At 48.1% G+C, this 27,872-nt stretch overlaps 1 protein-coding gene across 1 annotated transcript in view; it reads right to left on the bottom strand.

The window, feature by feature from the left end:
• Nucleotides 1-352: 352 nt before the first annotated feature.
• Cds1 (CDP-diacylglycerol synthase 1) overlaps nt 353-27,872 on the bottom strand; it is a 62,594-nt gene continuing 35,074 nt past the window's right edge. The window contains exons 4-13 of the mRNA XM_032916180.1: nt 26,760-26,857; nt 25,276-25,415; nt 15,150-15,208; nt 13,370-13,452; nt 12,069-12,156; nt 9,210-9,278; nt 7,410-7,562; nt 5,742-5,861; nt 3,895-3,998; nt 353-984 (exon numbers count right to left, since the gene is read on the bottom strand). Of these exons, the coding sequence (XP_032772071.1) occupies nt 855-984; nt 3,895-3,998; nt 5,742-5,861; nt 7,410-7,562; nt 9,210-9,278; nt 12,069-12,156; nt 13,370-13,452; nt 15,150-15,208; nt 25,276-25,415; nt 26,760-26,857 (1,044 nt within the window). The 3' untranslated portion in view covers nt 353-854. The remainder of the gene's footprint in view (nt 985-3,894; nt 3,999-5,741; nt 5,862-7,409; nt 7,563-9,209; nt 9,279-12,068; nt 12,157-13,369; nt 13,453-15,149; nt 15,209-25,275; nt 25,416-26,759; nt 26,858-27,872) is intronic.

Below are 27,872 nucleotides of genomic sequence, written 5' to 3'. Positions count from 1 at the left end.
TGCCCTGCCGACTCAGCCTCCACTCCTGCTCACGGCACCACCGTCCTGGGTGAGGTGTTTTGGTGGAGGAGCAGGACCCACTCTGAGTCTCTTGGGAAGTTGGTTATGTGCTTCTCCAAAAGTTTCATCAGAGATGGATTCTGATGCCTTCTTTTTAAACAAATCAATAGTGGGGTAAGTTTCAGCCTCTACCTTTTGGTTTGAAACTACTTAAAGCCAGGGTGTTTCCACTGGACAGATGGCTGTTTCTCTGAAAGTAGGCGGTCGGTCCAGCCGGAACAGAGCCTAGGAGTGGGGCGCCTGCCTGGTGTGTACAAACAAACAAAAAGAAGAGAGAGAAGTGGACAAGCGCTCTTTTTCTTTCTTTTTTAATCTAACTCAGCCTGCGGAAACGCCTGAGGTCAGTAGAGGAGGAAGCCCTAGGCCTCGCTTCCCAGGGTGCCTGCTGAGCATCCCCAGCCACAGAGAGGCAGCTCCCAGTCAGTGCGAAGGTCAGTGTTTGTGCGAAGGATCACACTGCCAGGCACGAGCCTAAGGGGGCCTCAGCCTCAGGTGACAGTGCTTGACTCTTTAAACCTCCTACATCATGGAGCCCGGCCAGTGAGGGCGGAGAACTTAACATTGGAAAATACATCTTAGAAAAGCACGGATCTTTCACGGCGGCGACTGATGCGCACTCGTCTCAGATCTCGTGTTTGTTAAATATTCACAGTAATTTCAGAGAAAGAGAAACATTCGTATCTGCAAAACCTGCATCTACTGAGTTTCTAGCCCCAGGCTGGCTCAGTGCAAGACTTCAGTCGGAGCTGCTCTGTGAGCTCCTTCCTCCTCAGCAGTCTGTCCCCTCAGGACAGCTACACCTTCCAGGTGGGCTGCAGGATGCCTTTCTCCGTGAGATGTATCTTCAGGGTTCTGTAGATGTTTAACTGCTGCTCTGGCTGAAGCACTAGGAGCTGCTGGAGCACTTTGCTGGGATTCGGACCCCTGGTGATGAAGCAGAGAAGACCCGGTCACACGGCTGGAGCACACTCAGAAAACCCATTTACAGAACTGACACAGCTCTGCACAGAGCGCACACGAGTGTCCAGGGCTCATGAGAGGGGAGGCAAGGGGCCGAACCCCTATGCCTTGAGGTCCACGGAGAGCGAACGTGGAGGAAACAGAGCTGAGGTCTACAGACATTCTCGCAAGGACAACTTGACAGAGAACAAACCTTCAGAGCAGTGGACACAGGACCAACCCAAAAAAGGCACACGAAGAAACGTAAAATGTTAGCTTCTGAGAGACTCACAGACCGTGGAAGGCACTTTGTTGAAGAAATATCCTCAGAGAACTATGATTGTTCGCCCGAGACATAAAACACAAAATTCCTCCACCGAAGCCCCACCTGGGATGTACCCCGGATGTCAGGGCCGTCCCCGCCCTCGCCCACCTGACGCAGCGCAGCTGCCCACTCAGGAGGAAGGAGCCCGGGGCAGCTGTGTGACCGCTGGGCAGTGCCCCTTGGGTCCACTCTTCCAGGACCCCGCCCCAGCCCTGCAGTGTGCACCTCATCTGGGGCGCAAAGATCTGGAGAATTCCAGGCAGGATCCCCTGGCTTCTGGTAATCCTGTCGCAGTCTCGGGAACCCAACTTCCCACAGGCTGGCTGGAGGGCCCAACATATCCGCATCCGTACAATTCTAAAATCACACAGACATGGTGGCTCACAACCGTAAGCTCAGCATTGGACATGCTGAGGCAGAGGAATTACTGTGAGTTGGGTTACATAGTGAGTTCCAGGTCAGTGTGGGTTAAAGAGTTCCAGTAACGAAGCAGTGTTTTCTGTAGAGTAATTATCACACTGGGATGAACAGAGGCACAATTTACTCTGGAAACCACTGACTTGCCACAGCGGCTCAGGAGCACAGGGCAGCCATCCCCTGGTCCCCTTCAGTCCCGAGACAAGCTGGCAGGACCTGTGACCACGCACCCCTCACAGCCAGAGTCCACTCACATTACAGCACGAGAGTAGCGACTGCCCACAGAGAGAGGAACAGCCGCACAAGCTCTGCTACATGGAAAGTGACGTCAGCAAGCGCTTCCCGCTCTCTGGATCCCAAATAGGTCAAGGATCCGCTTTCAGTACAGGAGCAGCTCAGCATGGCCCGGCCGCGGACTGCACAGGTGGAGCCCTCTCAAACAACAAACGGGAGCTAATGCCTTAGAAACTGCTGGCTTCTGTCTCTCTGTTGGTTGGGGTTTTGTTTTTGTTTTTAGGGACTTAACTATAAATTACTAGTACCAAAATCTACCAACAAAGAAATGCAATGCAAAAGACAAAAATGGTCAGTTGGGGCTATAAAAAATAAAACAAGAAGAAGAGAAGAGAAGAGAAAGACACTGTTAAAATGAACAGAAGGGGATGTTGACAACAAAGTGATAGAGAAACAGCGTGTAAACCCCGAAGGACGCTCTGGAGCCATCCTGACATCAACGGAGCAGGCTGGGAGAGGCAGTAAAGATGGCCACGATACTACGTGACCAAATGAGGAACCACACAGAGAGGCTGCCGGGCTAAGGTAATGTGTTCAATGCAGCCTAAAGGAGAGGATCTAAGCGTCCATGCTCTACCCGAGTAGGAAAAGCAATGGCCTGTGGTCGCCACCCGCAGGAGACCCCTGGGTCTCTGTTCAGGTGGAGGACAAGCACCTGCGACTCAAATGGCCACGCTGAGCACTGAGAAGAACTGAGTCCCACAGACACCATCGTACACCTGAGGCCTGCGAGGTGAACTTCACCTGTCTGTGGACTCCCACGGCACGGGCCGGAAGTGACGTGGTGGTCCACGAAGCAAGCTTCAGAAACTAAGAGGTAGCATGGGATGCTTCTTTTAGCCACATCTGAACGAAGGTGAAGATCAGTGACCAGGGAGGAAGAACAAAAATGTCCTGATTTGTGTGGAATCAATGAATATGTGTCTAACTAACCAGTGTGTAGAATGGAGAAAGGGGCGTACGAATCAGTGAGGGAGGAGACGTGCCACACAGGGGAAGAGGTCTTCACTGTGAAAGGTGAGCGCAGCTGGGCATTGTAAGACGGCAACATCCTCCACCATGAGATTAACACAGAAATTCCCACGCTGCTATGGCTACAGATTAATTGTGCATTTATGAATTCCTAAATTTAAGTCTCTCTCTAAATGACTGACGAAAACATTTCCCAAGGCCCTCTGGGCCCTAGTAAAGACCATGGACGTTAAGTCACCAACTCACTCCAGTCGGCTTTTCCATGCCACTACAGGGCAGATCTGAAACATTCATTGTCAGTAACAAGCGACTAAGCAGCCACTTCTCCTCCCCCTCACGCGAGCAGCCATAATCTCTCACCTGCTTCGCTTTTGCCATGGCTCCTGAAACCATCAACACTACTTCGTTATTACTCTCTTCCAACCCTCCTATCCCTCTGCAGGAAGTGCGGACAGAGGACAGGGGTTCACTTTGCTTTATCGTGTTCACACCTAGAGCATCCTGTGACTGTGACCGGACACTCGGGCAGAGCTGGCCTGAATGAACTGTCTCCTCCTTAACAGCAGTCAGAGAATGCCCGCCCCGCCTTCTGTGTCTCCCACCAATGGCAGTAAGAAATGCAGTCGCTCATTCTGAACCCAGCATGAGGCACATTAGCTGGGTCCTCATATTGGGCTTTTAATCGAGTCCTGCTAACAATCACTGTGCAGACTACATTTAGGCTGCTCAGATGCTTTAAAAAACAATGGAGATTGAACCCTGCTATGCAGAGCTATGAGTGCATTTAACTTGATGTAAACGACTGTTGACAGAAACAGTTAAACTAACCAATGACATCCCGGGAATCGTGCCACGAACAGTTTTCATTTGTTTTAACAGAAGAGTACCTGATGAAGCTGGTGATGTACACGTGCACGAACGTCGCCATCAAATACTGACAATCGAACCTGTCCATTATCCCGCCATGCCCAGGAATAGTGTTTGCAAAGTCCTGTGGAAACAGACGATGTGCAACAAATCACCCATGCCAAGTTCTGTCAGATTAATGTTATCAGCGCTATACACCTTATAAGGAAAACAACTTTACTATTTGTTTTCCCAACAAATACAGGTAAATTAGAATACAACCAACAGATTAAAACGTTATTTTCCAAATCTCTACTCACCATTTAATGATTTCTGAACAGGTCGGCAGCACCGAAATAACACTAAATATTAATTAAGCCTAGCACCTTTTCTCATTAAGAAAATTTTAAATAGAACGTCTGTCAAGCATCCTTCTCTAATTTCATGACCGCCCACGTCCTGCATGGCCGTGGCTATGTGGGCTCCGCCCTGGTGCTCCATCTACGCTCAGGCGTTTCCGACTCAGGCCTATCCAGAGGTTCTTGCTCTGGGTCACTCCGGGGACAAACAGTCTTTGCAAGCACTGAGGTAAACACAAGCAGCTCCCTGAGAACACCGTCTTAAGTAGCCTGCAGAGAGGCGGGTAATGGTACGGGGGCTGCTGCCTGAACCCCAGAAAACAGAGGTGACTCCAGGCTCTTCCAGCACACTGGTCACCTAGCAAAGGACACAACAGTGCACCTTCAGGTGTGAAAAGAAAACCTCTCCCTTCAGTGCGGACCCTCAGAGCCTTTTTAGAATGGCATCCTAAATACCTACTCTCCATTTAAAACAGTTACTGAGCAGCTCTGTGACAATTTTTTGCCAACTCTTTCCTCAGTCTCTGCTCACGGAAGCATGAGGGAGCCACAGTAGCCGGCCCCACTCTTTAAGGCAGTCACCACAGACTGGACTGCTCCGCACCCTTCCCTCCAGGGAGGGAGCATCGAGGCCAGGGACCTTGTAGGCTTCCTATGTTGCCTTCCACCCACCACAGCCCTCCTCAGGGCGGAGGCTCCCTGAGTTCATTTGTTTCCCTGGTCAGCCTAAGGCCTGTGCGGTCAACTTTCCAAACACTGTGTGCTCAACCGGTCTCTAACACAGCTGCTCTGTCCAATCCCCACTTTGACAAGTCACCTCCTCCTTGCACTTGCTTCAACAGCTTCCTCAGAGCTGCCTTCCCTCCACATCTTCAACAGCCACACTAGCCCTTAATGAGCCAATTCCACCTTAACATGGTACGGGCGGGCAGAGGACTGAAGGGCAGAGGACTGAGATGACCCAGCTCCTCTAAAGCTTAGGGACAATTGTAATTCTCTGGACCAGAACCAGCCCACCAGATCCCACAAACCAAATCCAGCCCGCAAGCATGTCCTATCAACGGGGTTTTATTGATCCAGTCACGGCTGTGTCTGTGGGGCGAGCTTCATGCAGCACAGTTAGAGGGGAAACGCTGTGGTGGGAGAAAGTCCTTTCAAGCCTGACATCACCAAGTCTGAAACTCCCCTAGCTGCAGGACAGGCAGGAGCTCGCTCCCCTCCAAAAGGTCCTCTGCAGAGCCCTCAGGAAGACTGGGAAATGCTAAACTACAACAGATTCCTGACACCTCACATCAGCAATGAGGGGGCTTTCCACTTCCAGAAGAGGCTAAGACTTCAAAATGAACAACCGTGGCATAGCCAAATCTTCCAAAAGGAAAATACACTCAAACCAGCCAGCCAGCGCCTCTGCGAGGCTGAGATCTCAGGACGGTGTGATTTCCCTGGGGCTTGTGGATGACATCGCAATGACAATATAGCTCCTAATTATGTGTATGACAGACAGCATGACCGAGAATGTAAACACTCACCTTGATTTTGAAAGCTCTTTTGAATCCACTGGCGAAGAAGCCTCCGAATGGGCCGATCAATGATGCAAATGTTGAAAGGGCAATGCTGTGTATCTGGAAGGGGTACAAGCTCACGGTCTCCTGAGGGGAGGAAGCACAGGGGACCTGCCCATTAACCCTGCACTCACCCAGGAACCACCCAGACATGGGAGTCAAGGAAGGCCACGTTTTTGTTGACTTCTCAAACTTTGAAGACCACAGGAGAAAACCTGTCACCACAGTAGTCTCACGCTGGGCCAACCCCCTGCCCCACACCTCGGTCACACCTGTAGATTTTATAACTATCAAATTTCAAATGATGAAAAAAACAAGTTGTCTTCCTTGCCAAAACTGAGTTGAAAGCTATGGAATCGCATACAAATAAGTTTCTTAAAACATTATCAAGGGGGGCTGGAGAGATGGCTCAGCGGTTAAGAGCACTGACTGCTCTTCCAGAGGTCCTGAGTTCAATTCCCAGCAACCACATGGTGGCTCACAACCATCTGTAATGAGATCTGATGCCCTCTTCTGGTGTGTCTGAAGACAGCTACAGTGCACTCAACATACAAGAAATAAATAATTCTTTTTTAAAAAATGCTATCAAGGGGTATTGGCGTGAGCCTGTTATCCCAGCACTCTAGAGGCTGACACGGGAATACCTCGAGTTGAAGGCTAGCCTGAACTATACACGGTAAGACGCTGTCTCGAACGAAACAAAACCTGTCGAAATGAGCATGAATGATCACAGATGACATGGGGAAATCATCCAAACAGAACTTCACTCAAATCATCGAAGTCTAAAGTTCTTTCCCCCTTAAATAACTAAAAACAGCATGCGACGAATACAATCCAAGAAAGACGCTCAGCCCACAGAGTTCAGATCTGTTCTCAAAGCAACAGCATGGCTGGTTCTAGCTCAGGCCTTATAGCATGTGATTGGTAGTTGGGAGAAATGTCTGGACTCCACATCCTAAGCCCTCCTACATCAATCATCAATTAAGAGACTGTCCCACAGGACAGTGTGATGAAGGCAACCCTTCAGCGGAGGCTTCTTCTTCCCACATAAGAACTAACAGCCCATTCTACTTCCCATGTTAGCTGTGCAGCCACAGACAGAGGGGTGCCGTGGGGGAGCGGACCTCCGAGATGCTTACAGGTGGCGGTGGGAAGACTTGTTTAGAAGGCGACTCCATTAGGAACGAACCCTAAAACCAAGGGTTCTTTCATCTGACGAGCCCTAACTGAGTTGTATACTGATTTGAATCATATCAGAATCATGGGATTTTTAATTCAAATCACTTATTTGTAAAAAATTTTTTAATTAATTAATTTATTTATTTATTTTTTGGTTCTTTTTTTTTGGAGCTGGGGACCGAACCCAGGGCCTTGCACTTCCTAAGCAAGCGTTAATTTATTTTTAAATGTTTTAAAACACTTAGACAACACAAACGAAATTGCTACCAGTATTTAAATCATCATGCAAATAAATTCCTACTATACAAACAAGTGCCCTGAACTGTTAACATCCACTTGAAGAGGACACACACACAATCCACCTCTATATCTTTCTTTAAAGATCAGAGCTTCTTTTTAAAGGCAGCTCAGTGGGGCAGCACAGCTCTAACCGAGTTAAAGGGACGAGTGTCTCACCCGGCTCAGCACTGCCTGTAGGAGCGGAGGGAGGGAGTAATTCTGAAGCTGGAACAGTTCTGAGGGCTCACATTCTGTCACGAAGGAGTTGACGTCGCTTCGGTACTCCACCGGGCACACAAAGTACTGATACTTGGACAACACATAGGCAGCCTGAGGAGCAAAGCAAGAGCTTGTGACAATGCCAGGTTAAAGGAAACCATGTGGCACGAAGGACACAGCGGATGCTTGCTGGGATGTCCCTCACGAGCACACGGCTACACGCTTACAAAGGTAGAAGGTCAGGATGGTCCCAGGAAAAGCCTTCCAAGACCTTTAGAGAATGAAAGAACTTTTGAAAGCAGTGAGATCTCCGTACAGCCTAAGAAGGGGCGGGGCTGATGCAGTCTTAAAAGAGCATTTTAGGGGATCTTACTTTCCAATTTATCTTCTTACTGCTCTAAGTGTGTGTGTGTGTGTGTGTGTGTGTGTGTGTGTGTGTGTGTGTGTGTGTGTGTGTGTGTGTGTGTGTGTGTGTGTGCCTGCCCCAGAACAGCTCTATGGAGTCCGTATGGAGTCTGTTTTCTTCTTTTCCTTTTATGTGGACTCTGGGGATAAAATTTGTGCCCCAGGATCTGCAGAGCAACTGCCCTTACCTGGGAGCCATCTTGTCAGCCCAAGACCTTACGTCCTAAAAGTCTACAAAGTAACCCTTGGCAGAGGCTAGGACGATCAGTGAAGGAGTGGGCTACAGAGATATGGGGCTTGCTGCACGCAGGCTCACACTAAGCTCGTCGGCTGACACAGTCACTGAGCAAAGGGTGCCCAGCAGTGCAGGTGAGGTGCCACTGTCCCTTAGCAGCCAACGCCCAGGACAGCCTTTAAAATGGGCATCCTCAGCCATGGGGCGTGGGGTAATAAAACATCCTCTGTCCCTCAAGCTGCTACAGCCACACACCGTCCTTCTGCTCAAGAACAGCAGAAACTCAAGTGTGATGTTGGGACAGTCAACCGCCCTGTGCCAAGCAAACCGCGTGCCCTGGCTGCGGTCCCGTTCGAGGGCCAGATCTTTGCTTCTTCCAGCGACGGGGTCTCTGTGCTGTGCGGCTAAATAACAAACTCCCGCAGTATCACTTGACGTGGTATTTTACCTTTGATGCACAGGCCTTAGGTAGGATCTTCTGTGTGTATCAGTGAGTACTGATGTTCTACCTCAAACCTTGCTTTATTTCCCCCAAATTTTATTAAAATCTTGAGAATTAATTGTTTAAGAATTAAATAGAGGGTCAGTCTCCCCATACAAGACAATGCCACATTTCCAGTTATTCATGAATTTACTCTCTGGAAGCTTCAAGTTGTTGTGATTACCCTGTGTTTAGATGTAATATTTTTATATCAACTACATCAACTTTATATCAACCTATATCAGTGTTCAGGGACTAGTCTTGAAAATCTGACATGGTCTTAGAGCAGACACCCTGTCTTCTTGCTCTAACAATCTCAGTGATGTTCCCCGAGCCTAAAGTGTGGGGGTTGAATGTTGACGTTAGTGGGGTGTCAGCCTGTCCTAGACCCACAGGTAAACGTGGCTCTCACCTGTCACCAAAGAAACTTCCTTAGGCAGCAGACTGGGGGAGGGGCACAGGCATCTGAGAAGACCACGCTAATCAAACGCAGAGAATGACTGACTGTGGGCACCTACTTAGTAAATTTTAATAAAAATATTACTAGCATTTTGTGATTTTGTAGGTTTTAAAAAGGCTAAAAATCTAACATGGGTTTTCAGAGTACAAATATAATTAAAATCCTAATAAAACTCACAATGAATCCAAATATGACTGTGGAGAAGAAACCACCAATGAATCCTTCCCAGGTCTTCTTAGGAGACAGCTATGGAGACCGAACGAGAGGGAGGGTTAGTGCACGTGCAAACCTGGGAACACAGGGGCCTCTAGAGTTCCCCCAACCCCTGTACCTCTCTCTCCCCCCCATCCTTCCTCCCTCCTCCCTCCCTCCCTCCCTCCCCCCTCCCTCCCTCCCTGGTTTTCCAAGCAGGGTTTCTCTGAACTGGAGCCCTGGCTGTCCTGGAACTTGCTCTGTGTACCAGGCTGGCCTCTAGTTCATAGTTCATACAGCGCTGTCCTGGAACTTGCTCTGTGTACCAGGCTGGTCTCTAGTTCATACAGCGCTGTCCTGGAACTTGCTCTGTGTACCAGGCTGGTCTCTAGTTCATACAGCGCTGTCCTGGAACTTGCTCTGTGTACCAGGCTGGTCTCTAGTTCATACAGCGCTGTCTGTATTTGCCTCCTGAGTGCTGGGGTTGAAGGTGTGGGCCACCCTGCCCAGCCTTCCCTTTCCTCTTACTTCAATGATTTAAAACTCCACTGCTCACTGTATGGTTGCGATTTACCTGAGCAAGTGTCCTGAGAGGAACTTAACACACAGCAGACCCTCGTGTGTGTGATGTATTACGAATGTCTATTCATCTCTGTTAAATGGCCTCAAGCCCTTTCTTTTTTTTTTTGTCTTTCAAAGGGCTATAAATTCAATACTGAAACCATGTTCTCTTGACTTGTGTGCTCCTCTTGGAATAAGGTTGTTAGCCACCCTGAGTACACACCACCAGAGCTGCCCTGCTCCTGATCAGAGGGCAGAAGGAATACAACAGGGCCCAGGCACTGTGACACTCCAGTCATCTTATTTTGGGCAGGTAGGTTAGGGGGACAGGGTCTCATATGTAGCCCATTCTGGTCTAGAGTTTACAATCTTCCTGCCTCAGCCTCTCAAGTGCTAAGATTACAACTGGTACTCGCATGTTCAGCTCAGTTCTAATATGCAATGTCTATGAGATTCCCTTCCAAAATGAAATATTCAACAGCCCCAAATTAGTGTGTGCTTGCAGCGCCACACACACACACACACACACACACACACACACACACACACACACTCTCTCTCTCTCTCTCTCTCTCTCTCTCTCTCTCTCTCTCTCTCCATCTACCTTCAGAGAGAAAGGAGCATATTGTGCTTCTAAGAATAGACACTGGGTATGTTTCAGTCTGCCTCCCATTTCCCAGTCAACAAGATATTCAGAGAGAAAAATCGGGAGGTAAGTCATGAACTTTGTAGAATAAGAGAGAAGACTTGAGTCTGGTCCTAAATGCCCGGAGCTGCCCACTCAAGGTAAGAACTAAAACGCCTGTGTCAGTCAAGGGGGCCCACAAGGACAGAGCTGTCGGAGAAGGGGGTCACAGCCCAAGCTACCTGAGCTCCTGGTAGAGTTCTTAACCTTTAAGCTGAGACATCTCGAAGCCAAACTAGCTGGCAGCCTAGCAAACCTGGTAACAATTCTGCCACAGAGAAGGAGCCAATGCCCCTTCTGGATAATCAGAGCCTGTATTAGTACCGTCAAGTGGACTTAAAGTATCTGCTGATGACTTAAGAAAGCCTCAGCTGACTCCTAGCAGATCACCAGACAATTGCTCAACATCCTGGGTGTGTCGTGCATCGTGCAAATAATCTTCTTTGGTGTAATCACTTGAAAGGTGTTCAAAGCCAGTCACTGGGACTCCTGCATGGCTCACAGCCCCCCTCATGGCGTGCGAGGTCGGAGCCTGTGAGCATGCTCACTGGTGCTGTCACCGCAGCTTTGGAAACAGGCCGGAGATCTGCACCTTACAGGCCAGCAGCCCTGCAGCTCAGCCTGGTTCACGTGGCTGCCCACAGCTCCCCAGGAGCACTGCACAGCCTCACATGCTCAGCTAATCCCTTATCCACAGCGCCCCTGCACCCTCCAGAACTGTTTTCTCCTGAGACGCCCACTGACCACTGCTCAGGAAGGAACGGATCCCTGCAGGAAGCCCCAACAGAAAAAGCTCTCAAAAAGGAAAAAATCAAACCAGGTGACAGTGGTGCACCCTTTAGTCCCAGCACTCAGGAGGCAGAGGCAGGGGGATCTACGTGTTCAGGTCCAGCCTGGTCTACAGAGTGAATTCTAGGACAGTCAGGGCTACACAGAGAAACCCTATCTCAGAAAACAAAAATTAATCAGTTAAATCAGTACCAGGAAGAGCTTCGGTTTTTTTTTTTGTTGTTTTGTTTTTTTTGTTTGTTTTTTGTAAGAACCTGTTTCTTTCTTGCTCAAAAATGAGATCTGAGTGATTTAATTCATGTCCGTGCCTCCACTGTCCATAAACAGCACCAAGCCCAAGGCAAGGGCTATCACAGACGCTCTCTAGCTGTCTTGAGCTTCTCCTATTTGCCTCACCCCTCTAGTCTTATCTTTAAATGGCCTCGGTCTCTGTGCACACAATGTGTGTCCTGCTCTTGTGGGAAGTCTAATGAAGGGAGAGATGGCAGGGCGAGCAGGGTCAAGGCTGGCTGTGGGGCTTGCAGGGATGGGGTAAAGAACTGAGCGAGGGTCAGGGAAGGAGGAACCAGCAGGGAGCTGAGGTGAGCATGAGGAGCAGGGGAGACGGAGCCCGGCTCCCATGGAGGACCCGACTGAACACATGAGAGCAGACTCCGAGGAGGCATCTCGCTGCCCTGCGGTGGGCTGCTGCTTACAGGAGCTCCAAGGCTCCCTGCAAATCCATTGCCCAAGAGCGCCAATGGTTGAACTGTCCCCAGGGCTCGGCCCTAAGGTTATGGGAAGGGCTCCCTTCTGACATTTCCCATTACCTTAATTAAAGGAGTTCTTCCAAAAAAAAATCCAAAAAGGTAAGCCGTGATGTCATTGCAGATGACGCTTGATATGGGGACAAGGAACCTTTAAAACAGTAGCAGAGAGAGGAGTGCACGGTTAAACAGCGGACACTTACCTGGCTCACGGCTCAGAAGGAACCCACATGGTAACCCTTTAGATCACACAGTGCACAGAGCAGAGCACAGCACAGGGCAAAGGCCCAGGAGAGACAGGAAATACCAAACAGAGCTGGCTCAGTTAGCCAGGAAACACCACTACACTAAGACGCTGAGAGCACGGCTACGGAAACACTGAGTAGCCAGCCCGGTGCTAGTGCTACACACGTTCATGCTTTAACTTTAGGAGGAGAAACTAAAAAAAGACCCCTCGTTCTTCTAAGAGCAGCGCCGTGGGATGCAAAACGCAGGCCACTTGTGCAGGCAGAGAATAAAGTGATAAGTTTACCTCAAGCTCTTAATGCAAACTCTCAGGAAAATAATAATTTTAATTCTTCCTGTCTTAGCCTATGACTGCCAAACTGACAATTCTGCAGAATCTATTTATATAAGCAACACTCCTCCCTCGACTGGAAGGTTCTATATGACATCTGTCCGAAAACTGGAATTAAATGTTTACACAGACACATGCACATTTTGGTAAACTGTAAGGGGGTAAAACCTATCCTAGCAAAATCCCAGTTAGCTCCAGAAGATTCTAGTTGGTGACGTTTTGGTGGGCTGGGGAGGGGCCGGTTTTCACTGCACACACACCGGTCCACAGAACCTTACCAAGCTTCCTCCCCATCCCAGCTCATTTCTCACCACTAAGCTGGATAACTTTTAATTAATTAATAAGAATGCTTCCTGAACCTGCAAAGCCCAGTGCTGAGGAGCTCACGGCTCTGTGTGAGCAACGGTCTAGAGGCTCGCTCTTTCCTACAAGTCACCCCACCCACTGTCACCCGGAGAAAAGATTTCTCCAGCCTGCGCTCTGAAAGCCAACTGTCACACACCTCACGTTCTGTGTACATAGCATCCATCCTTGTTTTGTTTGTTTTAAAGTAGCATTGGGATGGATTAGCTGCGAAAGCGTAAATGCATTTTACTTGAACTAAAGGACTGCAGTCCTTACTGGGGCGTTGTGTGCTCAGTTGTCAAACAGTAAGTGAAATCCGGTAATTTCTGCTGGGGCGGACCAAGTGTTGCTATGGAAACAGGACAGCTACTGCCTGTGTTAGTTAGGGCTTGAAAGGCAGGACACAAACACGGAACACAGCATAACGCAGCATATCCCTTACCATATCATGCCTTCAAACAGATTTTGGATGACAAGATGTGACTGAGTGACGGTTATCAGTAAAGTGACGTGAGTCCATGCGAACTGTTAATAGCCCAACAACACAAGGGTTAGCAACGCAGTTCGTCAGGCGGCCAAGGAGCAAGAGCAGTTTTGAAACACACATTTTCTGCCATGACTTCTGATCAGAATTTGTATAATAACGTCATACAAGCAAAACAAGTGAAGTTAGTCCTTCCCACTCTTCGTACTAGAGCCCTGAAAGGAGGATCACGTGATTCCTAGATAAACCCGGGACGCTAATACCATGAGATATACACTATGGCGACCGAGAAGCCACAGTTGCTGCGCTGTGGAGAGCGGCCCGGCAGCTCACTACTTCAGGTAAGCACTGAGGCTGCTCTCTTCCCTGGGTTTACTGTGACAACCTCTCCATGCAGACAGTTACTTCTAGCTTTGAAGGATTAAAACTCTCTGGATTCAACTGCCCTTAAGTTCCATGTTTTCATGCTGAAAGCTGATCTTTCTCGTGTCTGTTCAAGGATAGTATGCGATGTCAACCCTTCAAAGCCCTCTGCCGTGTCTCTCCCCCAGCGCTCCCTCCCCACCCCTCCCTTGTCCCTCACAATTACTATGGCAGAGTGAGCTAAAAGCAGTCACAATTCTATGATTTCATCTGACAGTTTTGATTGGCAATTATGAAGTGATTTTTTAAAATAATTCAGGTTTTAATTTAAAAAATAATTTCTCATTTCAGCCAGGTATTTTTTGTTGATTGTTTTCTTCTGTTCCACTGCCATACACTTAAAAGAACCAAGTATTTTATACTCAAAAGCATTATTTTATAGTTGGCCCTCCTGTACCCATGAATTCAGGAGCCCCACAGATACACGGATCAAATGCTCAGACCGGTTTCTCCTTGTCGTTAGTCACTAAGAAATAACTGTTCACATAGGATTTGATTCTGTTAAGTCTCATAGTTAACTAAGATGATTTCAAAAGCATGCACGAGAGGATGCAAGCGGGCCAGACAGAAACATGAGGTCCAGCGTGCATAGCATTGTTGTTACAGTGGCCTAGAACCAGCTCCTGAGATGAGACTTCGTTATTTCCAATCTGCCCTGCTTGTTTTTGTGTTTTGTTAAGAATTATACTATAGGATTGCCTGAAATTAGAAATTTAGGAATATTACAAATTTCTTAGCAATAATAATTTGTAGAATGTTTCCATTAAGAAAAGGCCGAGTGGGAAGAATGACCTAATCTGAATGAGTCTCGCTGACCTGGGGTTCACAACTCAGCTTCGCTTTAGCACAGTAAGAAATGCGTTGTGCAGAGTAATGGCTCTTAGGAAGCGCAGACTGCTTCTCTAACCGAACAAAGACTCTTAGGCAGCAAGACTGTGGCAACCACAGCTGTCACAAAGGCACTCACTCTGCCACTGTGCTTATGTCGGCAGCAGGTGTTTAAAGTCCACTGCCACAAAATCCACACAGCAGGTACCTCCTGGCTCTAGCAGCCATCCAGAGATGGATTCCAAACACACCATTTTCATTTTCATTTGGTCTTGGGGTTTTTTTTTTGAATGTTCGATAACACTTTAGGAACTGATGTAAGTTTTAATTCTCAAAGCCCTTTCAACTCCAGTGTTTTATAGCTAATGAACACAGGGGGGAAGTGAAAAACTCCTTCAGGCTCAGGCGGGCATTAAGCAGCTAATTTACCGTTCTCTCTTAAGGAAGGAGGAGGACGAGTGCGGCTATGGGAGCCGCGGATACACACCATATAGAACTGTAGTCGGTAGTGTTTCTTCACCAAGCTCAGGACGAACATGCAGAAACCTGCCCAAGAGCAAAAGACACAAAGGACGTGTGTGATTCTGTCTCCTGTATGAGATTCTAGGGATCCCTCTTCCCCCAATGACCCATTTCCTGCACCACATAAGCACATCTTAGCCATCACCCGCCCCAATGCTGCCTCTCCGCTAGTGGCTTTAGGAGTTTTCTAAAGGAACGATTTTGAAATCTCTCAAGTGCCTGATATATTCCATGGAAAGAATCCAGCCACTATCTCCACATTAGTGAAATGAATTCGTCCCTTGCTAATATGCAAGCTGAAAAACATCTTAAATTATCACTCTCTCACGAGCAGGCCGGTAGGTCAGTGGAAGAGTGTTTGCCTAGCACGGGAAGGGCCGGATTTCCAATCTTCAGTTCAGCAGATCGTACCATGTAAGTGTCAACTGACTGAGAGATCACAGAGTACGGTCAACATCTACACTGTTACAGCTGCTAGTGCCCACTAAACACGGTATGTTCCTAGCCCCGCCTAAGCTTGTCTGTGTGACTCCATCCTTCCAGTGTCCTTGACGTAGCTACCCACATCACCCACACTTCACAGACAGGGACCGAGGCCCACAGAAGGGAAAGAAATGCTTGGATGCTCCTGCCCTCAAGTCACGCCACTCCACAGGGACTCACGGGGCACGACTCAGACAAAGCATAACTTGAAGTGTCCCAAACCAGAGGTACAAATGCGGCAAAATGCTGTCGAGTAACGGCTTCTCTCCCAGTGTTTGACTGCATCAGACACCTATGACACCTATGACAACTGCAGTCGCCCGGTCCAGTCAGTCCCTAATCCATACCAGCATGAGAGGCTTGCTCAGACACAGCAACCTGGGAAAGACGTGCTTCCGGCAGGGGCGGATCCCGACATGCGCAATCTGCGCCTAAGCTGGACGAGCGCATGAGCTCCACAATGGGTTCAGGGCGAATCTTACACACAAACTGAATCTGTTTTTGTCAACCGACCCACACCACACGAGAGAAATGCTAGCTGTTACATCACTGTACTCAGTACACAGGGCAGTAAACCCAGGGTGCATCTCTCCTCGGGGCAGACAGCCAAGCAGCAGCTGCCTCTGTCTGGTTTTGAAGACTGAATTTAAATGTCCACACATAAGGATTATGGCAAAATGAGGGCGGTGGGTACCGGCCACAGTCCCTGCATCCCGCCATCTACAGAGTAAACTGCTCACTGGACTGCAAAGCTGGTAAGAAGACACTCTCTGGTAGAGACATCAAAGGCTGACACAACACTCCGGAGCGGAGGTAGAGAGGATGTGGGTGAAGGAGAGGGGCGAGGACATGGAGTCCGTGCTCTTCAACTGCCAAGCACATAAAAGTCTCATTTTAAATTTTCCTGCTGTGATGACTAGGTCTGTGTTTTCTTTATTTCTTTATTGTGTATTTATTATTTTCCTTCCCTCCCCTTCCCTCAACTCCTCAAATTCATAGATGCCTATATATAGACAATTCAAACTGGAGACACATCTCTCACACTGTACAAATCAACTCGAAATGGATCAAAGACCCAGAGATGCTGACACCCCTAGAAGACATGTAGCGGGCAGTGCCCGCAGGACACAGGGGAAGGAGCATATTCTCTGAAAGGGACTCCGTTTGCCTAGGTATTAAAGCCCAGAGTTGACAAGTGGGACCTTCCAAAACTAAACATTCAATAGAGCAAAGGAAAGACTCCGGCAGGTGAAGAGGAAGCCTGCAGAGGAGAGAATATCTGACAGTAAAGGATTCACCCAGTAAAGGATTAATACCCAGAATTCACAAAATGGTCAAGAAAATAAATGACCCAGTTAAAAACTGAGCAAAAGATCTGAACAGAGAGTTCTCAAATAAAAATGGCTAAGAGATATGTCCAAATGTGTTCCCCATCCTTCGCGATTAGGAAAATGGAAGCTAACGCCACTTTGTGACTTCATCTGACTCAGCAGGAAGGCCAAGGTCAAGAAAACAAACAAAACACATGCCAGCGAGGGGTGGGAGGGGCCAGCGAGGGTGGGAGGGGCCCACTCTTTGTTGGCAGAACTGCAGAAAATGGTGCAGCCACTCTGGAAACCAGTGTGGAGAATTCTCAAACACTGAAGATCAGATCTACCCTACAACCTGGCTAGACGACTCCTTCGCATGTGCCCAGAAAGACAGATGCCACAAGATCTTTTACCTACTAGAGATTTCCGCTTTAGTATTCAGCTATGAGGACACCATCTGAAGGAACTGCAGAAACCAGGAAAGTGGGAAGTGGGGTGGGGGTCGGGGGAGGAGCTCTAGAGAGGGGGACTGTGGGTCACAGGTACTGTGGAGGGGGAATGGACAAAATGGGCTGGGGCAGCACATGGGAAACTCACCTGCAGAGGGATGTGGGAAGGAAACACAGAGGGAGGGGATAAATAACACTAAAGATCTTTGACAAAGAAAACCATGTGGCGTGTGTGTGTGTGTGTGTGTGTGTGTGTGTGTGTGTGTGCACGCGTATGTGTGTGCGCACACACGCGCGCGTGTGTGTGCGTGTGTGCGTGCATGCGTGTGTGCGTGCATGTGTGTATGCGTATGTGCATGTGTGTGTGTGTGCGCGTGTGCATGCGTGTGTGTGTGTGTGTGTGTGTGTGTGTGTGTGTGTGATGCAGTTTAAATGAACTGGTGCTACTTTGGTAACAATGACCGTAAACTACGATGGCTATTTTTAATTGTTGACTTGACACAATCTACAATCACTTGAGTAGAGAACCTAGAGGTTTTCTAGATCAGGCTGGCCCATGAGTCCGCCTGTGGGGCTGTCTTGTGTTGACTGGATAGTGGATGGGGTGGAAGGGGAGAGGACAAGAACACAGGCTGCATTCTCTCTGTTCCTGACTGAGGCTGTGACTAGCCGCTTCAAGATCCTGTCTTGACTTCCTCGGAACAATGGACTGACCTAGAATTGAGAGCTAAAATAAACCTTTTCTGGACAAAGTTGCTTGATGTCAGGGGTTTTATTACAACAGCAGAAATGAAGGTGAAACACCTCCCACAGCAGGTAGATATATCTTGCTGTTCAAGTAGTGATGGGACGTCTGCACCACTGTGCACTGCTGGTCTGTGGTTGAAGCTGCATGTCCAGGGGACTGGACCTACCTCTCTGCCCAAGCACACCCCTCAGTCCCCCTGGCAAGGCCACAGGAACTTCTGGATACCATGAGCTATGAGTCATTCACACTGAAATCCACCACACAGAATGATCAGCAGACTCATTCTGTACTTTCCTAGTTGACATTTTATCTAGAACAATCTTAGTGCATTTTCACCTACAGGCCACAGTTATTCAAGAACGAAATACTTCAGAACCACACCCGTCTCTAACGTCAGGGAAGGAGGTGTAAAGAGCATTGGATAAGAGTGGCCCTCACGGGCTCCTGTATTTGAATGCTGAGTCACCAGGTAGTGGCATTGATTGAAAGGATTAGAAGGATTAGGAGGTGCAACCTTAATGGAGGACATGTGTCACAGAGGACTGGCTTTCTCATTTCACAAGTGCCCTCTCCCTCCACCCCACCTCTCAGCCCATGGACCAGGATAACGTTCTCAGCTCCTGCTCCAGTGCCAGGCCAGCCAAGCCACCAACCATGATGATAATAGACTAGGTCTCTGAAACTGTAGGCCAGCCCCTAACTCAGTAAGAGTGGCCTTGGTCATGGTGTCTCTGCACAGCACAGAACAGTGACTGAGACAGCGAGTTCATCGAAAGCTAAACGTTTTTAAAGAAAAGCATTCTTTTTAAAAAACAGACATGAACTTCACCATTCACAACTACATGTGAATTTATTCTTAAAACATCAGAGTATGTACATCTGATGTCTTAATGACTATAGAGAAAACACACTTTATGCATCTGGATCCAGTCATACCTTTCTCTGAACTAGCAAATGATATTTACAGAGCTATGTTTCCAATTAACATCATGGGCTTTGTTACATTACAACAGCACTCACTGGAAAGGCTGCCTAGGTTTCTGTCAACTTGATACACAGTAGAGCTAGCTGGGAAGAGGTCACTTCACTGAGGAACACTGCCTTTGTCACAGGGGCTTGTGACCTGTCTGTGGGGCACTTTCCTGATTAATGATCTGTCCGTGTGGGAGGGCAGTGACACCCCAAGGCCAGGGTTCCTGGAGCATCTGAGAAAATAGCCAAGCAAATTATGGAAGCAAGCCGGTAGGCCGTGCTCCTCCATGGTCCCGGCTTCATGCCGGGCCTCCAGGTTCCTGCTGTGGCTTCCGAGACCACAAAGCATAAACAGAGTAAACTCTTTTCTCCTCGAGGTGCTTTTGATCAGTGCTTTATACGGCAGCAGAAAGCACACTAGAGCAGGTCCCTGGCACACACGGCACTGGTGCAACAGCTCCCGGCTCAGTGCCGCTGAGGTGAGCATCCTAAACCCCATCCCAAGCACTCCTCAGGCAGCAGCCAGAGCCAGGTCCCAAGGAAGACAGGACTCACAGCCAAGGACAGAAGCAAAGGACGTTGTCCAGCATGCCAGGGAAAGAGAAGCAAAAACAGAATTTCAGAAAACGAGTTAACGATTTAAAACTTAGCAAGCATTTACAAAATTCCAGATGCAAGATAAAGAAAAACTGAGATTGGCAGGCATAAGCATTCCAGAGCTCTCTGTCCAGCTGAGGAGACAAGACAGAACAAGGAATCGGTCTTAAATTTACCCTCAGCGACTAAGCATCTTCAGTCCCAACAGCCCTGAGGATGGGCCTAGGTCTGCACAAGGTGCTGCTAACTCACTCATCCTCTGCTGGGTTAGGCTACCTGACAAGACTCATACTTCTGCCATGTCTGAAACACAGTCAGAGGCCTACGGTGTGTTCACTCACCCTCGGCCACAGCTGAGCCGTTTACACAGAGGTTAGAGGCAGAATTAGGAAACTAAAGGCTATGCAAACAGCCACGTTAGCTGAGATTTAAAAGAATTGCTGCCGAAGGACACTGATCAAATACCTTAAGGATTTCAAAGAAACCAAGATGACCACAGATAAATGTATTCAGGGTGATCACGTGACTGTAGCTGGTGCTGTCCTTTGGGGTCCAGCACCCCAGATCCCTGAACCTGTCTGAACCTTTCATCGTCTTTACAGGACTTGTAACCACACACTTGCTCGTTCCTATACAGCCTGAATCCAAGCCACCAAGCCCAGCAGATGCTCCTTTTTTATGCAAATCTGGGCTCTGCAGAAGCTTGCATTATTTTCAGTCTCACTGACTTTTTTCCTGAGTTTATTAGTCAAATTCACTTTGTGACAAGATTATCTAAAAGTCAGAATGACTTCTAGACCCTAGTCAGTAAGTCTCCTTGTGTGATGGGATGCATGCCATTGAATTTCATGGCCTCTGGTGAGGAGGACAGACCCAAGGATGCCTACATTTTATTCCAACAAAATTCAATGTCAGTGAAACAGCTCTGCTACCTTTGCTTTTAGTATCTGCAAAGACATACTTCCCAAAGTCCTTGATCACTTTTAATATCTGCAAAGACATACTTCCCAAAGTCCTTTGATCACTTTTAGTATCTGCAAAGACATACTTCCCAAAGTCCTTGATCACTTTTAATATCTGCAAAGACATACTTCCCAAAGTCCTTTGATCACTTTTAGTATCTGCAAAGACATACTTCCCAAAGTCCTTGATCACTTTTAGTATCTGCAAAGACATACTTCCCAAAGTCCTTGATCACTGCGGTAAAAGCAGCGCTTTCACAGCGCCCTTTCACACTGTAATAGTACAGATATGTGAACACGGCGCCTCCTACTTCCCCATACCACTCCAAAGTCCAGCTCCACCAGTCAGACTTATTGTTCTGCTAGCAATGTAAAGGCTCATCAAGACAAAAGCCGAGGCAAGGAGGCTGAGGTGACAGCACTCACAAGCACCAGTCCTCACACACACATGCACACACTCACACACACACACACACCTCCCAAGCACCGTGCATGGCCGTGCATGATCTCAGACTCCCAGTCGTTTAGCACACGCAGGCTCAGCACAGAGCTCTAGGAATGTACTGGGTGGCACACACAGTGAGAGACATAGTTGGTTCCTCTAGTTAACAGGGCCACTTTCAGGCCACACTGACAGGCTCCTGGATTGGAATGCTTAGTCACCAGAGTGGCACTGTTTGAAAGGATTAGGAGGACTGGTTAAGGTTTACACTCCTCCATTGCAGTATAACCCTGCACGATTCAGCTCTGCCTCCCCAAGTCTCCCGACCAACTGCTCCCAGCAGCGCGTTTTCACTTACTCACAGATTTACTTGTATCTTCCCAGGGAGAAGTCCAAGCCCTTCCCATGAACATGGACAGCTCCTCAAGATGCATGCATGTGCCTTCCAGGCTAGGTCATGCCATCGTCCCTCAGCTCTGCTCCTGGCTCGGCTAGCTGGTCCCTCCCCCTGGGATGGATGGCAGACGCCTGCCCACTAGGCACTCAGCATGTACTGGTCGCCTCTTCTCCAAGGTGCTGTAGTCACAGCCTCCCTTGGAGGGAAGGCGCTTTTCCCTGCCCCTGTAATTCTTGCTCGTATGCATTTGTGCAGTCAACTGGAGGACCTGAGACTCACGGGCTCTGCACTCAGCTGCCTGTCTTCATGCGCTCTGGGTGGCCATACTTAGGACCCTAGCACTGGGAAGCACTTCAATGTTTGTTTACAAAATTATGGGTGGTGGCTTTCCAATGACCTTCTGTGACCCTACTCATGCTTGTGGCAAAATATGTCTGTGGCAGAAATCAGCCCATCATGGGGGTAAGGGTTGGGGGAAGAAAGCAGCAGTAACTGTATGTTATGAGATTGTAAAACTTTCTTGTATAGAACAATCACTGAAAGGAGTTGGTTGGGAGACTGTGTAAATGCATAAACATAAACAAGAAAATCAGTTCACTGTCTCTGCTCAACAGAAGCTGTTCCAAGCTTGAGCTCCAGCCATCAACAGTGGGAGGAAGGGGAGGAGTGGGAAGAAGTGGCTGCCTCACACACACTCACACACACTCACACACGCTCACACACGCTCACACACGCTCACACACGCTCGCACACGCTCACACTCGCTCACACATGCTCACACACGCTCACACATGCTCACACACGCTCACACACACTCACACCGTGCCCACTGGACAGCAAGCAGCTTTCTGTGTCTACAGGTCGGGAGACACAGCTGGATTCAGATATGCCAGTATAAAGCTGCCCTGAAGTACATTAACTGGAAACTATAGAATAATCTGTTCTTCTCTGTCTAAGAAAGTAGCTGAGGCCTGAATACTCTGGAAATTTCTAGAGTAACTTCAGTAAGGCAAGATCAAGATGGTTCCACTGAATACACATTTGGTTTTCTGAATGTTTACTATGGGCATGAGCATATATATATATTTAATATTAATATATACTAAATATATTATTACATAATATATTATATATATATATTTAAAACACCCTATCTTAACAAGAGTTTTAGGATTTTGGCATGCTTCCTACTCAGAAGGCAGCCTATGGAGAGGCAGACCAGACCCTGGTCAGCAGCGGGCACAGGTCCAGCCCTCCCATACTACTTAGACTCCACAGGCTTTGGGCCCTGTGGTAGAAAAGGTGGTTACCCCTGACAGCCCACAGGCCTGAGACACCGATGGGCTATGAAGGACACGGGAAGGATGCAGCCCACGTCAAGGTGGTTATGAACATGTATACTCATTTCCATTCTGCCCTGGCAGCTGCCGAAATGCCACTAAAGGAAATGAAGATGAAGACCAAGCAGAACATAGAGAACAGAAGGAAATCGTGGTACTGAGACTGCAGGGCTGACGGAGGGTCTTCGCTAGAACCCACACAGTGAGGCAGAAGCACCAAGTGAAGGGCTCACGGCAGGCACAAGCCCGTCATGATGTCAGTCACGACAATAGACCGAAGAGACCCCAGGACACTAAGAATGCTGTCCTGTACCTCAAACAGCACTACTGGGTGCCCTACTTCTGCAAGGTAGGGGTGATGTCCAAAGGCTGGGGGACCCGGGAAAGAACTAAATCATGAAGGCAGGGAGCCTCTGTGCAGCTGGACCACAGGAGGAGGGGCCTGGAGACCTCCAGAAAACAAACACACAGAATACTACGGAGCGTGTGAGCTTGTCCCCAGAAAACACGGAAGGCTCTGAAGCCGAACTGTGTGAAGGAAAAGGTAGGGCAGTTGACTCAGTGGAAGGAGAGTGGAGAGTCAAGAATGAACAGAGGGCGGCTTATTGGATAAGAGCATTGGCCGCTATTCCAGAGGACCTTGGCTTGATTCTCAGCACCCACGTGGTAGATCGTGACCATTTCTAACTCCAGCTCCTGGGGTCCTCTTCTGGCCTCCTCGGGCCCTGCATGCACATACTGAACAGATGTATGTTCAGACACATACACTCACATGGGTAAACTAAAACCTTTAAAATAGGAATGGAAGTGGGATGGTGTTTGGCACAACAGGAAAGAAGACACGGCTTAGGCACCTGTTAGGTACCTAAACGAGGACCGAAAGGCCTGAGCGTGTGGACTGTGAGACAGGATCTGACAGGTCGACATCAACACACAGTGGCAGAGAGAAACACGGAGCTACCTCACTCACAGAAACAGAACATGAGGGTGGCTGGGGCAAGGACACTGTTGGCGACCACGCTCTAGAAACTCATCTTTTAAAACTAGTAAGTAGCACGAATGGTTTATACTTTAATTAACCATTAATTTCGCTAGGCAATTATAGTAACAACATGAAACGAAGCAAATCTGTCAGGGGTAATGACACAAGGCACACTGGGAGATGTGGGACCCTCAGTCTGAGCCACACCAGAAGCCGTAAGACAGAGAACAAACCCAGAAAAGCTTGAAGCCACTACAGCTCTGTCCTGCCAACGTCACTGCTTTAAACAGCAAACTGGGATGGCAGATTCCACCTCCTAAGGAAAGACTCCACCTTGGAATCAAGCCTCCATAGTAATCAAGCTTGTTGTCTGGTGAGAGAGCAAGATATGGTGGCACAGATGTGTACTGACAGCCAACAGCACTCTGCCTCACGCGACCGAACCTCAAGGGGACCTTTCAGCAGGTGTCAGTCACTGCCGTCTCTTTGTGACCCCTTCCAGCTGCCTAGAATTCAAAAGGACCAGCCACCTCCAGACTGTAAATATAACATTGATAACTTTTAAAGATTTATCTGATTGCATGTGTATGAGTGTTTAGCCTCCATGGATGTGTGCACAGAAGAGGTACTGGATGCCCTGGAGAGTTGTGAGCCATCACATGTGTGCTGAGAAAACCACGGTCTGTGACAAGAGCAGCCAATGCTCTTAACCACTGAGCCATCTCTCCAGTCCCCAATTAATAACTTTTTAAATAAGGGGGTAAAATCGAAAACAGGATTGGATGTGGGGGAAAAAGCTGATATAAAATGAGAACAATCCTTAAAAGCCCCCCCATTTCCAAAAGCCCCCCAGCATCTTCCCACGCTGTGTTCCATGTCTCGTTTCTTAGTATCAGAAAGTTAAGGAACTCAGTGCATTCTAGCTCTTCCTTAAGCAGCTGACCTTCAATCCAAAGCAGTGAAAAGGAGGCCAACATCCATCCTGTCAACACATTTGCACACATACTGCGCCATCTCCAGATTATCCAATTAATCTAGAAGAAAGCTTTATTCCCTAGGGACATTATAAATATATATTTGTCAAATTTTCTCTATAAATTATATTTGGTTAATAAATGCTCTGTGTTTCAAAGGTTTTTAAAAGCTATAAATTGAAAAGAAAAATCTCAAGAAGATAGCATGCTATAATTATGTATTTTCATTTAATTGCCACTAGAAAGTAAATGCTACTTAAGACCACAATGGAATAAGTAACTTTATACATGAGAAACAGTTTAAGGAGAGCCCAGAGTAAAATGTGACAGAAAAAAGACAAATGCATTTAAACAGCCTAAGCAACCATTAGCCTAGGAAACCATTAGCCTAGGAAACCATTAGCTGCGGGTCAGTACAGAGCAACCTCAAGTTACCTGCCAGGTAGAGGGCGAAGGATATGAACCTGTGGTAGCGAATGAGGAACTGCAGCTGCTCCTCCCTCTGAACGAACGTGGCGAAGTAATCTGCCACTGTCTCTCCATAGAAGAAGTAGTTCACACACAGGAGGAAGTACCTGGAATTGAAACCCGTTAGCTTGCTGTGTGGAAATGCTACCCCCGCCTCAAATGTGACACAACTAGCCCCTGCATTTTGATGCCAACACTAAGATCAAAATGTGCTGCACCACACTGCTATTTCCTCGTTTTAAACTGAGTTTTAGACCTATTAGCCGACCGCAACTAGCAATCCAGGGCAATTCATGTGTTTACCTCAAGCTATGATATCAGAGCCAGCAGCAGCAAAATACAGCAGACACGGGCACACACGCCCACGTGCCCACATACACGCACGTATACACACACAGACACACGCACACAGTGCTAAGTTTATAATGAAAAGAACTCCTAGCTGCTCAATGGCCCCATGTTTAATAACAAACACCGAGGACACAGCCCCACTTCACCACATGAGCTACGTGGGGAAGGAGGAGAAGACAGCGAGCATTGCCTGGACTCTCTCTGCACAGTCCTCATGTCTCTCCCATTGTGTGTGTGTGTGTGTGTGTGTGTGTGTGTGTGCATGTGTGTGTGTGCATGCATGTGTGTTCGTGTGTGTGTGTGTGCGTGCATGTGTGTGTGTGCGCACATGTACGTGTGCATGCGTGCGTGCATGTGTGTGTGTGTATTTCCCATATCTCTTATGAGAAATGAAGAAAACTCCTGACAGCCACCTACCCACCCTGCCACTCCCCCATCTCCAGGATCTTACTCTATATCTTAGGCTGGCCCTGACCTAATGGTTGGTTTATCCCCCTGCCTCAGACAGTCAGCAACTGAGTGAGTTGCTGTGGCTGTTGGATCCCAGAACCAGGGTCACAAGCTCTGACCACCGCCCTTGGGTAGGGAACTACTTAGAAGATTAGCCCCAAGGGTGAGGTACGTCTGTCTTAGCAAGCCAGCGGCTCCCTGGAAGATGGTAATGGACTAACTCCCTTAAGGGAGTGACCATGGAGGCCGAAAAGGATCTGTTATAGTGCCACGTCCTACTCAGGGAATAGGGATATGCATGGGGACGAGTACCTGAAGAGTTGAAAGAATGCATACAGCAAATGCACGTGCATTTGTACATATCAAATATTTTGTGTTCCCTTGACTATTTGGGGGAAAGATAAATAAGCCTTTTCACAGAATCATGATCAGGAGGAGTTAAAACATCATATATATTAATCATTAATTAGAGATCATCACAGAGACTGAACTGCAAGGTTGAGAAGGGCTGTGCCAGAGAAGGAGCAAAGGTTATTTTCGTCTCTACAAATTCAGCGGCTGCACCTTTCTCTTTCTTCAGAATCACTGTGTGATATCAGAACTTAGAAGTGAGTCAGATCGGCTACTGTGAGCGTTTCAGGGCCACTCACCAACTTAGTGTTCTAAACCACGGGAGGTCGTAGGAGTGGTAGACCCTGTACCCGATGGTTATGATCTCCTGGAAGCACTTCACCTGGATGCCCAGAACCTGAAAATAGAACGCAACAGTCAGTCACAAGGTTCCCACCGTTTCTCTCTGCTGTGTCACTCAGAAGCAAGTTCTTGGCACATGTATTTTAGAAAATCTTAATCTTTGGACTTTTAATTATCCTAAATAGCTACAGCAAAAAGGCAAGATCCACTCTTTCAAATGAAGTGGTGTCTAACTGGGTAGCAGAAGGATGTTTAAATGAAGGTTGGCAATCTTCCCAAGAAGCCTGAACAGCGGTTTAAAGTGCAGGGCAGCTCGTGTCCCCTTGGCAGTTGAGAGGGCCTTATCCATTCATTTTTATTATTTCTATGTATGCACGCCACTCCTCAAGATGGGATACTCTTTTCTTTTTGAGACAGGGTCTCACCTATGGAGCTAACTGGCCTCTAACCGGCCATCTCTGCCCAGCTCTAACCTTTTCATTTACGTCTCGTACATTAGTGTAGGAAAAGGCCGACTTAACAGATGTGTGCTTGTATGGAGGCATCTTTAATCACGTGCTCCAGCCCACGTATAAAGATGGTGGTGGGACTTTCAACCTTAGCACACAGGAGACAAAGGAGCAGACCTCTGAGAGTTCGAGGCTGGCCTGGCCTCTATGCTGTGAGCTGTAGACCAGTAGCAGCCAAATAGTAAGGCCCTATCTTTTTAAAAAAAAAAATGCGGGCTGGGGATTTAGCTCAGTGGTAGAGCGCTTACCTAGGAAGCGCAAGGCCCTGGGTTCGATCCCCAGCTCCAAAAAAAAAAAAAAAAAAAAAAAAAAAAAATAAAAAAAAATGCCCAAAACAAATAGGACAAACTATCTTTCAGCTACAGACCAACGCAGGGCCAGCAACAGTGCCGGTCACTCTGAACAGTCACTGCTAGCCTTCCACACACGCACACCCCGCCCCAGCCTCGAAGGTCACAGAGCTCTGCTTGCACCTGTGTCTGTTTATGCTCGCAGCTCTTCTCAAAGACCCATGCATCCAGGTGAGACCCACCCACCCACCACCTGACTTCAGCTTGGCCT

The sequence above is a fragment of the Rattus rattus genome, chromosome 11 (genome assembly GCF_011064425.1).
Source record: "Rattus rattus isolate New Zealand chromosome 11, Rrattus_CSIRO_v1, whole genome shotgun sequence".
Lineage (NCBI taxonomy): Eukaryota > Metazoa > Chordata > Mammalia > Rodentia > Muridae > Rattus > Rattus rattus.
Note: the sequence above shows the minus strand (reverse complement) of the source record. Positions and strands in the feature narration are given on the sequence as shown.